General features: G+C 47.0%; 1 protein-coding gene across 1 annotated transcript in view; it reads right to left on the reverse strand.

The window, feature by feature from the left end:
• The window catches only part of ME3 (malic enzyme 3), a 139,065-nt gene that overhangs the window by 20,059 nt on the left and 101,956 nt on the right, over positions 1-17,050 (reverse strand). The window contains exons 5-6 of the mRNA XM_075417156.1: positions 16,775-16,936; positions 14,084-14,187 (exon numbers count right to left, since the gene is read on the reverse strand). Coding sequence (XP_075273271.1) covers positions 14,084-14,187; positions 16,775-16,936 — 266 coding nt within the window. The remainder of the gene's footprint in view (positions 1-14,083; positions 14,188-16,774; positions 16,937-17,050) is intronic.

The raw sequence follows: 17,050 nt of genomic DNA on the forward strand, positions 1-17,050 counted from the left end.
GGGTACCTTTCTAGTACCTCGGTACCATCAGAGGTGGACTACCATGCCCAGTCCCCACCATATATGTTCCCCATATCTCTCCTGGAAGAGAACACAGCACAGAGCGATTAAAAACTGCTTCAAAATTATTCTATATTTATTGTGTGCCATCTGATGGCTCCTACTTTTAGTATATACTTTAAATATACTTACTCCCTGCTCTGCAATGTCAGAGTGCGGTGAGCCCTCTCTAGGCAGGCAGATGCAAGCATGACTGGTCGTACTGGCCAGAAAGGCAGCAGCTTGTCTTGTTTCCTGTGCTGAAAGGAGCAACAAAAGAGCCCTGTGCAATATTCCTCTTCTAGTTGCACCAAAACTCTCACCCTGGGTATGGAGGTTTAGGCACGGATTTTCCAGGGGACCAACCGGCTTTGAAATTCAGCGGGATGTAGATGCTCAGGTGGGGAAATTCCAGCTTGCCATACTTCAAGGGGGAAAAAAACCCTAGAAAAGGGACTGGATAACTGCTTCCATTGGTTTCGTGACTTTGAACAGGACAAATTCTTTCCTGCACCCTATATGACAAGGCCACGTTACACAGCTCAGCAGCAGCTGGAGTCTATCGAAATTTTGCATTGCTTTTTATAAGAAGCTCTAAACTTGTCTCCAGTGTGCTGCTAACCACAAGTTACACCGAGTATTTGAGGGACAGACTACTTATGCTCTTTTTGCCTCCCCACTGCAGATTCTGGCAGCTATCAAGGAGACATCCAGTATAAAAATTTCTTCTGAAATGCTGAGCAACACTCTGAAAAGCAAAAGATGAAGATTCCCAAGTCTCTCTCTGGAAAGTCTTGGAAATCAAAATGAACGTTGTGGATATCCAAGGAATTTGTGCAAATAAACAATACAGAAAGGGCCTGCGAAAACCAGATTTCTAGTGGACAATCCTCTCACCCGTTGTTTGAATGTGTAAGGAAACCATGGCTAAGAGGGAGACGACACACCATCCAGAACATCTGCTGACATCGCACAGCAAAGAATTAGCAAATCTTTAAGCAACTTCAGTTGCTATAGAAACTATTTCTTGTTATTTATTTGTATCACTGAGGAAGTAACACTACCGACTTGCCTAATAAAATCAGTGATCTCAGGCAGCATCAACGTACGTGTGACCAGCTCCCCAGAGAGCGTAAGGGTAGGTGGGTGGGTTTCCCTGACTACAGTCACATTTGCAAGAGTATTAACTTGAACAGGATTGGTTTTTTTTTTCTCTTTTGAGCACAGAATTCTTTCCTCACTTCACATTCCTGGTCTGCAGCACGAGACAGTGCACAGTTACTTCTATTTTTTGTCTTTGATCGTTTTTTATTAAGCAGAGCACAAGAAAGGTATGGTGGTCCATAAACCCTTTCTCTTCCAGCCCCTCAGTATGACAGGACAGTGCTGGAATGCAAACTCTTTTCACTGAGCTATTTTTTTTTGAAGATTGTTTTGTTTTTCTCTGCAATATGTCCGCTGAGCTTTTTAAAGTATAGACCACATCTTTCAGCCTATGTGAGCCTTTGCTCACTATTGCATAGTGTAAGAACTAAAGTTTTCATTAATAAAGACCACAAATTGGTCACGGCAAGACCCTAAGACCAGACACTTTAAATGACAGACCCAAACATTTCAGACTTGCAGTTAAAGATGGGAATCTTGGGATGATGATCCTCATCCTCAAGGACTACCCACCTTTCTGGGATTTTGAGAGGACTTTAAAGAACTTGTGCTGCTCCAAGTCCCTGAAATTAAACACAAATTAGGCAGCTGACTTACTGAGCCATCTTAGAAATCCGCCAGTTAATGCTCACTGCTCTATCCTAAGGGTACTTTGGTGGCTGTGTGCAATGCTCCATCTCAGCATGACCTGATCAGCCTAAGGATAACCTTAGCAAGGAGTGTGGACAAAGCAACCGCGGGGCCCATCTGCAGTAACATCCTTGTGAGCATCAACACGACGAGTCAGTCCCACTGTCTCTCCTGTGCAGCACAGTAACTTCAAGATTTGTGTTACCTGTTTCATCCCAAAGGAATCCAGAGCACTCTACAAAGTATTTGGGTAGCACCCAAAAGTAAAACGCAGCCAGCTGGGGACTGGAGCACAGAAGTGCTCTCATATGCAACAGTCCTAAAAAACCATCCAGCGTAGGAGAAGAAGTGGCGAATACTTGTTACTGCAAAGGAAAGGGTGGTCAGAGAGCTGCTACTCTTACTGGGATTCAGCCAACAAAATGCAACGCAGAATGGGATTTCTTCCACTAACTTTACATACCTGAAATTTGCCTGTGCAATGCCCAGCTGAACAACTCTGGCTGCCTTCTCAGACAACGGAGAGAAAGAAGCACCTCCAATAGCAACTTCTTTGAACTAGTTTCAGTGGAAAATCGAAGTAGATCACATCTCCGGAGATGCCTCTTTCTCCACAGTCTCTGTGAAGACAGTCCAAGATGACCAACTTAAATTCAGATGTGTAACTTCAGAGACCTAAGTTACGAGAGATAATCTAATGTTATCTAATTATCACAGCTGGTTAGAAAGATCTTAAACTTAAGACATGCACCCTCGGTCACTGGCTTATCACCCTTTCAACTGCAATGCTCTGCTGTCCTTCAACACCTGCAATTTCTTTGTTGATCTTCTCTACAGAAACTGCCCGGTGCTATCCCTTGTGTACGGTATCCAAGTGGTTCCCTGCCAGGGTACATGGAATTACTTCAGAATGGAATGAAATATACTGGGCAGTCTCCCCCATCATAACATTTTTTAAACGAAAACTGGATCTTGACAAAACTGATTTTGTAGAATTACTGTGTTTCATTGGAAACATTGCAGTTTCCATTCCGAAGTCAAAATGAACCATTTCTTGTTGGAGGAATCATTTTTAGTGAGGTATGCTTTTGTCTAACCAGCTGAGACATTTTGCTCTGTTTAACTTGTAAGGTCTGATACGAATGCAGTTCCAAGTAGCACACACCTAATCACTTACACCATGCTTGCTGCCTACAGGTGCAGGATGCCTTTTTTCAGAAAAAGCAATTGTAAACTGAGTATTTGAACAAGGATTTCTGAAGCTCCCCTCTGCCACATTTAAACATCCTTAAATTTGTGGCTAGAACTGAGGGTGGCCCTGCAGAGAGATCTTGCAAACTGCTGTGATCGGAAGAGGCTTCTGAGGGCGGTCTGCTTGGCTTTTTCCCAGTTCTCATAGATTCTTCCATGCTTCTACCGATCCACGTGACTAGTGTCCTAACTTTCAGCTCAGAGCCTGAAGGAGAGGCCGAAGCCAAGAGCAGCAGGTCACATCAGGACTGAATGTTCTCCAGCCCAGGAAAGGCACGGCCAGCTAAGGCCGGCTCCCTCCAGTAATCTCATCCTGACTGTCAGTGACTCATCTTCTCTAGAGCATTCTATCATCTCCTTGGCATCTGGGACATTAGTAGTTAAACACCCAGGATCTCACTGCCTTTATCTAAAAAAGAAAGCTCAAATGTAGACTATCAGGATTTCAGACAGACAAGGTACACTGAAACACAGCAAGTGCCAATCTCCAGTTGGGCTTCTTCCATTCCCCAGTTGTTTCCCCCCGGCTTTCACAAAAGGAAGGTTCTTGGTTTTGACCTGATTTTGCCTCTTGGGCACACTGAAGTGCGCATTTCTAGGGGTGCCTGTGGTCCTGTGTCTCCTTGTGGAACTGGAGCTTTCCCCTTAGCATGAGTCATTCTTGCGTTTGCAGGCTGTGGGAGAGGATGCTCGGACAGTTCATTTCTGTACCTCTCTGACAGAGGTGGTTTTGAAAGAATTCAGACATGCCAGATAGATAGAAATGGGGAGAGGCTATAACAACACAGTCTTTTATGGTCACTAAATACTATCCAGGCTGATGTCTTAACGCCAATGCCCCCTCAACCACCACAACAGATACACACTTCTCAGCAAAAACAAGACCTTTTGGAGTTACGCCAAGCTCCGCTGTCCTGGTTTGTGGTATGGCGGGTTAATGTTGGCTGCAAACTCTGACATGTTTTGCTGAAGGCTCGGTGTGTTCTTTTTTCAGATAAAACACTGAATCTAATTTCTCTCTAAACACAGTTCTTCACTTCTGTCTTGTAACCGGTGACACTACAAGAGTCATTTAATACCATCACCACGTCTCCTGGTTCACTGTTGGCTGCCAGACCCCCATCCGGGGACTGCTCGCTACCATCTCTGGAATCAATTTAGCCATTTCATAGAGTCAGAAACAAAAAGATGCACACTGTCACTTCTTCCTCATCAAAAAAATCTTTCATGGCAAGGATTATATTGGTGGCTCATTAATTTGCATATTCGGGGGTCTTGTTCTGTAATTATGACCCAAAGTTTGGCTTTCTCTCCCATACCTTGCAAAAACCTTCCTGTAAAAATGGTCTTACTGAGAAAAGCTTTACAGGATGGTCCCACACACTCATTTTAGTCCGATCTCCAGACCTGACCTAGCAAATTTTGCACAAACTGGATTTTTAATGAAATAATGTACTATTGATCAAAATAATAGTATTAGACTGTTGCCCTAATGAAGGATGACTCTAGGAGGTAAACACATACAACAGTACAAATCTGCTGGAAAAATTACCACCCAAAAATCTTTATTCAGAAATTGTTCCGTTTGCTGGAAAACAAACAAGTGTAGGATTCACGCTTTGTTTACCACTATACTGTTGTTCTGGTGCTGTTAGTATCATCCCAGAGCTACACTGAATCTCTGGGCTATGTTAAGAGGAAAGATGCTGCTAGCGAGATCTGCATGCCCTGCAGAAGATGATATGCATCTCTCTTGGATGAGCATGAAGTGTGGAACAGAAGAGCGTGAATCCCAGAAGAGGCAGGCAGATGCCTTCCTGATGACACTGCTTTTAGCTTCTTTATTCAAGAGACTTCTCAATTGCCTGAACTATCTCATTATGCAACTTAGTTCTTTCATCCTCATTTGTGTGTACCTCTTCGAGCTCATCCAGCCTCATTATAAGCCACCAGGTCAGAGAGGAAAAAATTCATGAGGCAGCAGTTGCCATTTGAGAAGCATCTGAAGAAAACTGCAGATGTCAGAACTTCAAGGGTGGCCTGAGGACCTGTGCAGTGCCTTTGCTGACCCGTAGCAAAAGGGCATTTTTGTTCACCATGAGAAGGGAGTATAAACACTCCTACATATATGAAAATAGATAATAGTATTTGTAAGCAGGTCCAGTTTCTTTATGGAAAGAATCACAGGCAGGAGATTACAATCCCTGTCTGCATTTAGCATTTGATAGCACTGCTTACAGTCATTCATGACGTTAGGAGTCTGCTTTGATGCACTGCAACTCCTGCTCACAGGCTTAGATAAAACCAGGCAGAGAAAAGCCAAATTGTCCTTGCCCTTGGCCTTGAGACTTGCTTACTGCTGCTTGATACACCAGCAACCAAAGCTCTAATTGCCAAGAAAAATTCAATTTTCAGTAAAGGAGCCCGTCATTAGAAAAAAATCATGCTCAGCAAGTGATCAGTATTCAGGATTGGAAAACCAAATTCCACTCTAGCCAGGTAAACAACACTAAGACCTGAGTCTGGCCAGTGTCCTGGGGCCATTCTTACTGCTGAATTCTTAACACAGTCCTCGGCAGGCTTTTGGTCAGACCAGCAGCACTCGGCCACGCCATTCCTGGCCACAGCTTAGGGGTCAGCTTGGTCAGGCACCACCTCAAGAGCTCTCCTGCCTGTGGCTTTGCAGCAGTATGAGAGCTAAGCAGTATGGGTATGGCTAAGCAGTATGGACACGAGCAGCAACCACAACGCCATTTGGCCTTATGACCAGAAAACGGGCTCTGGCCACTCTTGCTTACTCGTCCTGATGGAGCTAGAAGTGGCTCAGGAGTGGGCAAAGCGCTTCCCTCATTCTGCTGCAGCCAGGATCTCACTTTGCCGCTGGAGACGATGACGGCAGTGACTTACAGACATGCGCTGTCCTCGTGTATGAAGGGTAAGCACCCAGGTGCCCCTGCAGTGTGATGGGGTCCTGCCAGAACGTGCCTCGGGCCGGCAGAAACGGGGCCTAGGGCCACCTGGGCATTCGGAGAGAGAAAAGGCAAGCTGTTCCCATAACGTCTTTGCAAACTGAGTCTTTACAAACAAGCGCGGAAGAAAACTAGACTGTTGTCTCATCCAACACCAAGGCTAACTCCAGGCACAGAAGAACATGCACTTTCACCTACATTAGAGACAGAACCAGCAACCTTTAAGCAAACACTGGTACCAAGCTAAGAAGAGACTTAGAGGGAAAAAGTCCCTTTGTCCATTCCATGTAAAAAGGGCATGAAGCCCAGGCTGATTTTTGTTACTGGGACCCAGTTCCTTCACCCCTCGAGTCTGCTGACAGCCCCTCAGCGGCAGCTCTGCTGCGGCTGTTGGGCTCTTGGCAATAGGCAGGTGACACAACAGCTTAAGCATGTCCCAAAAGACCAAGGCTCTTCTACTGTCTATTCACGTCTGGGAAATCTCATGTCAGGATTGCACTGTTTGCATATTTGTATGTGTTTCTGGCCAAGAAGAAGAAACCCAGACAGGTAAGGAGATGGGTTTACTACCAAGAGGCATGGGGCCAGGGAGAGCTCGCAACATTTGTTTGCTTACAGGCTGCAGACAGATGTAACACTTAACAACAAGAAATTTTTCATACTTCCACATAGCTAGGAGGAAGTTTTCCCATAAAAAACTGACAATGAAAACTAAAATTTTGGTAAGTTAAAAGCTGACCTTCCAGTTCTGAAACCAATCAAAAACCCCTTCGAAGCCTCACTCAGTACTCTGATGTGATTTAATAGCATTATGTACATCACTCATTAAATAGCTCCACTAGTGTTAAAAGGAGAGATGAAGAGGTAAGTTAGAAAACATGACCATATCTGTTACTTTGTTTTGAAATGGAAACGTCAGGGGGAAGGTCCATTGACTGTCAGACAATCACAGCATGGTGAAAGCTGGCCCCAAGGATCTGCAAGTGAAGTCACAACTGTTGCAGCAGATGTAGCAGTTCTGATGGTCATCATTGAGTGAGACAGAAATGCAATTGCTTTTATGCTAGAACGTTTGGTTTTGAGCCAACAGATGGGAGTTCTGCAAAAACTTGCAGCCTTTTATATTATAGCCAACAGAAAATTTAGAGCCCTAGGTCCTGGGTTTAGAAACTCCATGCCAGGGAGCTGCACTGTAACCCAGCAGGAGCTGCTGCCTGCCTCACCACCTTCTTCGGCTGCAGACTGTCTCGAAGGCTGGGCAGGAGTCTCGCTAGGCTTCTGCCAGCACAGACACAGCCTCACGCTCTGAGGCGCGGAGCCTGCTGCGGATTCAGCGAGCGCTAAATGAAAGGGACCCTTGGAGCACAAAGATAGCAGGAAAACCCTGAATCTCAGATTCCTGGGAAGCTGGGAGTATGCCAAGGATGGTTTGCTGCTTGTTCCTAGTCGTATGCCAGGGCATCTGCTATGAGCTACTGTTAGAGACAGGAGACGGGGCAAGATCAAGTCAAGATCAATCACAGAGCTTTTGGGAAAAAAAAACTTGAAAAATCACAGTCAACTTTCATTGTAGTCCTTACAGCAGCAAAACCGCCCCAACTCGTTTGCACAGCGCATCTCATGACTTCCAAGCACCGAGACCAGCACTAACGGCTGCTACGGCCATTCTTGTGTTTTTATGTCGAATGACATCATCCTCCTTGCAGTGGGGCTGAGGAACAGCTGCAGCTGGAGGTACAAGCAGGAGATGCAACCGTGCTAGTACGGACCCTCAGGCGTAGCCCGGAGCTACCCTCCGACAGACAGCAAGGAATGGAGCCTTGTCACCTGCCTTCCACCCACACAGATCTTCTCCAGCTAGATCTTTCTAAACCAGCTGTGGTAAATCTGGCTTAGGTGGAAGGCACAGACAGAAAGCCTAGGGCAGAAGGCTTTTTGACATCTGTAAATGTGTTATCCCAAAGGATCTAAAGGCAAGGTAATCAAAGTCCATTACCACAGAGATCCTGTAAGCAGAAAATCTGGAGCTGAATCATTCCTCAGTAGCAGAAAATCAAGATAATAAAACCTAAATAGTGTTCGTTGATTTTAAATATCATCCAGTAGCTAGAAGCAGATTGTAGGAGCTGGCTGCTGAGCTCATCCCACATCAAGCCAGGATACTGGACTGTGGGGGTGGCTCTTCCTACCACCATCACTTTTTTTTTTTTTTTTTAGAATGGTAGGGGTTGGAAGGGACCTCTGTGGGTCATCTAGTCCAACCCTCCTGCCGAAGCAGGGTCACCTACAGCAGGCTGCACAGGACCTTGTTCAGGCAGGTCTTGAATATCTCCAGAGAAGGAGACTCCACAACCTCCCTGGGCAGCCTGTTCCAGTGCTCCGTCACCCTCAGAGTGAAGAAGTTCTTCCTCATGTTCAGATGGAACTTCCTCTGCTTCAGTTTGTGCCCGTTGCCCCTTGTCCTGTCGGTGGGCACTACTGAAAAGAGTTTGGACCCATCCTCCTGACACCCACCCTTCAGATATTTGTACGCATATATTAGGTCCCCTCGCAGCCTTCTCTTCTTCAGGCTGAACAAGCCCAGCTCCCTCAGCCTCTCCTCGCAGGAGAGATGCTCCAGTCCCCTCATCATCCTCGTAGCCCTCCGCTGGACTCTCTCCAGTAGCTCGTCACCTTTCTTGAACTGGGGAGCCCAGAACTGGACACAGTACTCCAGATGGGGCCTCACTAGGGCAGTGTAGAGGGGAAGGAGAACCTCCCTCGACTTGCTGGCCACACTCCTCCTAATACATCCCAGGATCCCGTTAGCTTTCTTGGCAGCCAGGGCACACTGCTGGCTCATGGTCAACCTGTCGTCCACTAGGACACCCAGGTCCCTCTCCACAGAGCTGCTCTGCAGCAGGTCCACCCCAAGCCTGTACTGATGCACGGGGTTGTTCCTCCCCAGGTGCAGGACCCTGCATTTGCCCTTGTTGAACCTCATCAGGTTCCTCTCTGCCCAACTTTCCAGCCTATCCAGGTCTTGCTGAATGGCAGCACAGCCTTCTGGTGTATCATCTACTACTCCTCCCAGCTTGGTGTCATCAGCAAACTTGCTGAGGGTACATTCTAACTCTTCATCCAGGTCACTGATGAAGAAGTTGAACAAGGCTGGGCCCAGTACTGACCCCTGGGCGATACCACTTGTTACCAGCCTGCAACTAGACTCAGCGCTGCTGATGATAACCCTCTGAGTTCTGCCATTTAGCCAGTTCTCAATCCACCTCACTGACCACTCATCCAGCCCACACTTCCTGAGCTTCCTCCACTTGCTTGTTGATGACCTTCAGGATAAGCTGCTCCATCACCTTTCCCAGGATGGAGGTGAAACTTCTCCCTTCTGGATGGTGTCGGAGTCCCTCTGGCCATGGCAACTGGGGCAGATGGGCAAGGAGCATGTCCACCTTGTATCCCCATGAAGGCTAGAGCCAGTCTATCCCATCAGCCTTGCTAGAGCACTGGTGATGGTGTGCACATCTCCTGGCAGACCCATAGATGCTGAGGAGAGACTTTATGTGTCAGCAGTATTATGCGAGGGCTTTGTGGAGGCCAGCGGTGCCTGGAGACTTAAGTCATTCAGGATCAATTAGCCAAGTTAACTAGAGCACCTGAATAAAGAACAGATGGGCACCTGTACTGGTGATTTTGTTTCTGAAAGGTGCTGGTGAATTTGTGATCCACGGCCCTGGAGAACTGCTCATTCAGAGGCACCTTGTTGTGGAGCAGACTCTGCTTGCTGGAGAGCAGGTGGGACCTGACTCGGTGTGTTTGTGGGTAAAAGTACTGGGAAGGGATTAGGCAAAGAGAACTCAGGTATAAAACAAGCACAAGGGAAAATCAACTCAGCAGAGCTACCTTCCTTCTTCCCCCGTTTTGAGAAACTGAGTGCCTCCTGATCTCCTGATGTTGGCTGTGCTTTGCCACCTGGCATGGCTGATGGAAAGCTGCTGTTTCCCTGGCCACCCTGCTAACAAGCACTGATGGGAAAGGAACGGGGCGTGAAGTTATGACAGCTTAATGAGGCTTCTGCGACAGGGTTTGCTGGTGTGCGGAGGTGCCTCTTGCAGAGGCTCTTGCTCTGATCTGCTGGCAAGCGACGGAGGCCAGCGCTCGAAATGGCGGCTGGAGCTCGGGGACAGCCCACCCGTCAGCACCTCTGGCCCTTGGAGCCACCAACCTGCACTCTGCAATGAAGCCACAGCAGGAGGGAATGGAGTAAGACAGGTAAGGAACTGCTCTCCAGTTTCTATACCAGTTTAGGAGAAAAAGAGAAGGAGGAAAGAAATTTCCAGTGGTAGTTTGCTTGAAAGAGAGCCTGAAGATTAAAGAATATTGTAACTGTGGAGGCTGGGCTGAAGCTCTGCAGAGTCCAGAGAACATGCTGCAGCACAACTCATCTCCCATCACATTTTGATTTTGACCTTAATTTGCTGATATAGGCACGCTCCAGAAATTCTGAGGGTTACTCTGATTACGATCCTTGGGTGCTTTAGGTGAACATTTATTCCAGCCTACTAAAACGTACCAGTTCAAGGGAAAAATGTACCAGTTCAAGAATAAGACTGACTTGCCCTTTGCCATGGTAACTGAGGAGAGGGAAAACCGAAGCAGTGTATTTTCCCATACGAAGCCCATTACTCATTGTGAGAAAACAGCAATTTGTCAGGCTGCTTCATTCCGTCATAGGCGAGGCTCAATGGGCCAAATTTTGCAGGTAGTTGCCTCCCATGAGGAGCAAAATGCATGGTTTGGAGCTCTTGTTAAAGAGCTCAGTAATTCCACGTGTTTTAGGTGAAAGAGTAATGAACGGAGGTTTAGGCAGCAGAAAATGCAGCAATTTATCCAGGTGTTTCAGGAGGGGCTTTTCTTTCTAAACTTGCCCAGAAGTCACACTTTATTTCAAATACTCTAAGTGCTAACTCTGCAGCCTCTGACGCACTCCTCATTTCATTACGAGGTGGCTGTTAGGAGACCAGGAGCCCTTTCTGCCGACTGTAGGGGTCTCCAGCTATAGGAATCTGACATCTGTTTGATATTATTATGCCATTAGAAGAGTAAATCTTCACTCCCCTGGCTTTCTTGTGGGCTCTGACACATTCCACTTCAGTGACAAATGTCCCTTGAGCCAGCAGTGATTTGACAGGGTGGGAGGTACTCCTGCAGAGGAACTGACAAATGGTTTCCATGAGAAGCTGACGTACCCTCAGGAAGCAGACAGAATTTCGGCATGAACATCAAGCTGAAAAGGAAACCCCCAAACTGCAAGAGATTTGTGGCAACCCAAAAGGTTCCTCCCCAAATAACTGAATATGCATTACAGACGTGCATAAGAAACCACAGCCGACCGAAGATCACAGCAGCTCGTACTCACAGGTTTCCTCACACGTGGAAGCAGTATGTTCTTGACTTTCTGACCAATTTCTGCTTCCTTTCGTAACAGAAGCGAGATCTCCTACTGGGTTGCATCCAGTCATTCCAGTGGAAATTTGAGAGCAAATGAATCTGTTTCATAGAAGTTTGCCAAACCCAGGCTGATAGCAGGATTGTTCACCAGCCCAGAGCTCACAGAGGACCACACTCCAACAATGCTTTAAAGTCTGCTGGTGGTCAGGATGATAATATAAGGTAACAGCTCCTTTCACTCAAGGATCTCCAAATACTTTACAGATGTGAATGGAGAAGTGCAAAGCGGAATTTCCCAGCCCCACTTTGCGGAGAACTTTTCTGGGGTTTACTGTGTTCAAGCAATTCATCCTGGCTAAGAGAAATAGAAAAGCTGGGACAGGGGCCCCTGGAACTTGATTCCCAGTACTTGGACGAAAGCATTAGACATGACATCACCCCCTCACAAGATAAGAGTTCATTGTTTCATGGCTGAGTGTCTTCTCCCTTCAATGTGGTGATGAGCTCATGTAAACTAAACACAGGAGAATAACAGCCAATCCTTCCTCTCCAGCAGCATGCACAGAAAAGGCAAATTGTCTTTCTGGCCCCGTCACTGAAACTGCAGGAGTAGTGGGTGCAATGAGCTTTGCATTTAACACCACAAGCATAAATCTCAGCGCCAAATTTGTGATGGCTGAGACCATCATCTGGGGTCTCATTCCATTGTTCCCATGCTATCGTCAACACCAACACTGCAATACCCCTGTGGTCTTCCGGCCAAAAGCAAGTGGGACAGTTTCCTTGAAGGATTAATTAGCAAGTACAATCGAAACAAACAAAAACCCCATAAATCAACCCCGACAACTCTTGAATCTTTTCTACTTGTAGAGCCTCTTGTGATTTCCTAGTTGTGTTTCACCAGTTTTCTAGCCTCCAAGAATTTCTTCCCCCTAGATAACCCACCAGTGTCTAACATAATACTACACTGCAATCAACTGACATTTCAGTCAAGCTTTCTTGCCAGATATACAGAAGGACAAACCAGAGCACAAACACAAAATTCTCTCCTCTGCAGTCGTCCTTAGGTAATTTTAATCCAACAGGCAGGCAGTGTTCTCGTGTTTGCATTCACAGACACAGGGGCTATTGCACTGGCTGAGAGCGAGTAACTCGGCTCAGTAAGGGGGCATTGCAGCTGGGCGGGTTGACGTACTGGCCGGCTGCCATACGGGACGTGTCTACACCATGCTGCTGAACAGCAAAGGGGAGACCCCTGTCCCACCAGCAGCACTGCACATGCACGGGGTGCAGCACAAAGCCGCACCGAGACACCACACCAGCAGATGCTGATATTCTCCAGGACGCGCTCATCCCTCTCAAAACTTGGTTCGTCAGCTGTGACTGAGTCGGTCCTCAGCATTTCAGCAGTCCCTGCTTCCTACATCCCTCCACCCGCAGCCAGCCCGGCAGTCTGACCGTGCGGAAAGATACGCTTCTCAGGGGATGGGTATGTGTTGTCATTAGGTGCTGGACATGACACCTCCTACCTCAAGGGATGAACCGAGAGCTGGTGACACATGTACCACCCACTCCCTTCCATTTAGACAGGGATACCCACACACACAGAGCTGGCTGGAGAGACAGAAAGAGGGAAGATCAAACACAGCTCCTTCGGCTGTGAGGAAAAGACCCTACAACTCACAGACAGGCAGCAGCCTATTACTCAGGCACAGACCGCAGCTCTCTGCCACTCCTTATCAGCATCACCTGCTTTAGGAAAGGCAGAAGCAGCTGCTTAGGAGCTTGGGGCTTTCCAAATATTATTTTTTTCCCCCTTAACAGTTGTTCTCACTTTCTTTCACATGGTTACCTCTCCAGATGACAGTCATGGAGATTTCAATATATTTTCTTTTTTCAGAAAGAGGAACTCCACGCAGTGCAAGAGGTGCACATACAGCGCTGAGGTTGTGGTTCTGCTCTTCCCATCTCAAACTTCCCGGTACAGCAGAGACCCTCTATCCCAGCTAGTCAGTAAGAATGGAAATACGCACTGGGTCTGTCCCACCATCAAAAAGACAATCCCTATAATCCCAGCCTTCTCACTGCGCAGATTTCAATGCCCGCAGGGAAGCGCCTATTTTTAACAAAGCTATAGAGGGGCAGTCTGCAGGCTCTGACAGGCATCACCGTGTGCAGTGACAGGCCATTTCCAGTTAGATGATCGCCTTCATAACGGTGAAAGCTAAAAAATTCCTTTACCAAATGTACACAAACCCAAAGTTTAGATTCTGCCTATGCCAAATGAGGCTTATAAACGCAGGATGGAGGCCAGATACAGCCCACAGGGCGCACGTTTGACACCTCTGGGCTATATGGACAGGAAATGGCTATAAATAGCCAGTCCCATTTCAGTTCTCTGAAGACAAATATTTTAGACACAGAGTGCTCAAGCACAAAAAGTCATGTGTAGACCACCCAGGAGATGTGCATTTAAATGACCTTTCTTTGCTTGGACGATCAATTATACTAATGCTTATTTCACGAGTTGCAACATTTGTTCTTAAACGGAAGCAGCCCAGAGGAACCACGTATGTAATCCCACTTACTTGTTGGTAACTGCCTGCATAAACTCATCAATCAGTTCATCGTACTGCTTCCCACGAACCCGCTTGTGTTTCAGTCCAATATAGAGTGGATCACTCAGGAGAGCCTAGGACACAAAGGAATTCATTGACATCTTCTCTTCCACAGACGGATGGAGATTTATGGCCCAGCCTACCCAAAAAGTCTGTCTGTTGTGGCCACGTTGATTTTACTTACTATGCAGTGCAGGCCAGCTCGTACAGCTCTTCCCCAGCAGCGTTTCCATATGAAGTCAGATGATGCTGTGGACAATCTTTTTGTGTTAATGAACTCAGAGGGATGTAATGCTTCTTGGGTGCTGTAGGAAATGGAGCTCTGCATCCCCAGAACAGCTCCACCACGGCTCCCTGCTAAGGTGCTTCACTCCCAGTGAATAAAACCGACTTTGTGTGGGGAGTGTTTACTGCTCAATCAGTTCGTAATTTTGCACTGAAGGTTACCATGAAAGCTGCTGACCACAAACAGGGCTTTGAGCAATGCCTGAATTAACCTGAAATGACACGTGCCATTTAGGCCTTTAGGTGACAGCCCAGGGTTGACCAGAACCAGTGACTGGATGCCAAAATGCTCCCAAGCCCTGCACCTACCTAGCACTCACCTCCAGTTATCTGCAGGTGTGAAGGCAAGGTATTCACGTACAACAGATTAGTTTATTTTTTGGCTCCTGTCGGGAATAAAAACTGAGGCCCTTCCTCCAACCAATCCAGCAGGTGTTCAGTCAGGACCCCTAAGCCACCTAAAAATGACTGGGTCTGCATGGAAACAGCACATATTTTGGGAAAATTACAGGACAAACAGTGGCAGGAGACAGGTGGGCGAACACCTCCATGAGTCACTGCGTTCCCTTCTGATTCCAGGAACTGAATCACTCACATGAGCAGGGGATGAGCCACCTCAAAATTCTTGTCCTGCAGCCACGTGGGCCCTAAATATTGGCAGGTATGCTAAAATTAGATCTGTTTTTACAGCCACAGCTGTTTTCCCTTAGAAGGAAAGATGAAAAAGGTTTTCCTCTGTGTTTGCTACATTAACTCTTCAGGGCCTTGAAACAGAAAGCAGACCCATTTGCATTGCTTCACTGACTGCCCCTACAGCACCATGTGCTCTGGGGCTGATTCAGGGAGCATCAAATTCTCCCCAGGCAAGCTGAGAAATGCCAAGCTCTGAAAACAGACCGATTTGCTGAAAGAGTACACAAAGTATTATGGACTAGCAGAAAGACAAGCTGGAAATTCATGCTAAAAATGTAATACAACTGCTGTATTTACTCCATTCTACCTGAGATGCCTGTGTTAGCAACATAGTCATCCTAGGCTCAACTTGTATTGACAGGCAGAGATGGACGGGATGAATGCCTGCAGGAGGTGTCTTATTTCTGCACTGATACATGAGTTTACGTGTGGGGCAGCATGCTCCTAGGACATGCTTAGGGTTTGGTTAAGCTGGGCTTACGCACATGAGAAAGCCATTAAGTAAATAAACAAATCATTTACATTGTGAGGAAATATATTGTTTATATTGCTGGAAAACAGCAGCATATGTATCTTAATCCCAGATGTGGAAACTGCCTCCACAGAGAAGTTCCTGGACACACAAGTGACACTTGATTTTGGGCAGAACAAAAGTGCCCAAGACTGACTCTGGGAGTCTGTTTTTTTGACACCATCTGACCCTTGGAGATGCCTAAGAATCATTGGTGCCACTCTGTGTTCCACCAGTCCATCTGCCTCTGTGCTAAAGGGATAAAACAACCCTGGGACCAGAGAGGGATCAGAGACCAAAGAGGTAATTGGGAATCTCATCCCAGATGTCATCTATGGCCACTGATTTTCACATTTGGGGCTGGAGGAAAGAGTGAGCTTTCCAGTAAGCACAGGCATGTCTGAAAATGTTGGCACTCTTCTGTCTTCATACACAGACTCTAAGCTCTTATACCCTGCGTTTGTTATTTCTCTCAAGAAACGTGTTTGGCTTACTCGGGGGCAAGTGAGGCACAAGTGCGTTTTACAAAAATGGGCAAACCCGGGCCATCCCAAATAGCGATAGGATATTCATTTTAAAAAAGACATCCTCACAGATGACCATCCTGGCATTGCTGAAATGCTGCACTTCGGCCTTTCTGAGCCAGAGTCATCAGGCAAAAATCTGCCATCGGACGGAGGCCTCTTGGCTGGTGAGCACGTGCAGCAAAGTGTGCAATCCGGCAAAACACTGAAATTCATCTTCTCCAAACCACCCACCAGGGACTCTCCATGTTCTGGAACACAGTCACCTCTACGCAGACACGAGCATCTGTCTGTTTTCTCACCATTACAGGAGGATGAATAAATCTGGGACTTCCTGTTCCAAATCTTTCTGCTCACCTTGCCGTGCTGAAAGGTGGAGCTGATCCTTCAGCTCCAATGGGCAACACTCGAAGTCTTCTCACCAGGGCACCAGGAAGCTACGCAGTGTTTATTTCAGTTCCTCACAAGAGCAAAAGTTTCTTGAGCATCAAACAGGAATGAAACCTGGCCACTTCCCTGCAATGCTGGTCTAGCCATCATCTCATCTTGGATGCCTCTGGCTTTGCCTCCACATTTAGGGAGCTGGCCTCAGTTAAGCACTAGTCTCTATTCTTTCTCACCCGTCAGATTTATGAGAAATTGTCTTACCTCGTTGTCTGTGCCGACATCCAGCAGGACAGGGAGACACTGCTGTGGGTGAACTCCACCACAAGCTGTGTACAAAGCAAGCTTCCCCACAGGGATACCCATGCCGTAACTTCCTAGATCTCCTAAACCGAGAATCCTCTCTCCATCCGTCACCACGATCGCCTAGGAGGATCAAGAGAGACTGTTGTATGGTGTTGCCAAGGCTCTAGAACCAAAACCAGCTCCACTGTCTTCACACCGACGCCATTTTGCAGTTGCATCGTGCACTGGATATTT

This window comes from Opisthocomus hoazin, chromosome 1 (genome assembly GCF_030867145.1).
Source record: "Opisthocomus hoazin isolate bOpiHoa1 chromosome 1, bOpiHoa1.hap1, whole genome shotgun sequence".
Classification (NCBI taxonomy): Eukaryota; Metazoa; Chordata; class Aves; order Opisthocomiformes; family Opisthocomidae; genus Opisthocomus; species Opisthocomus hoazin.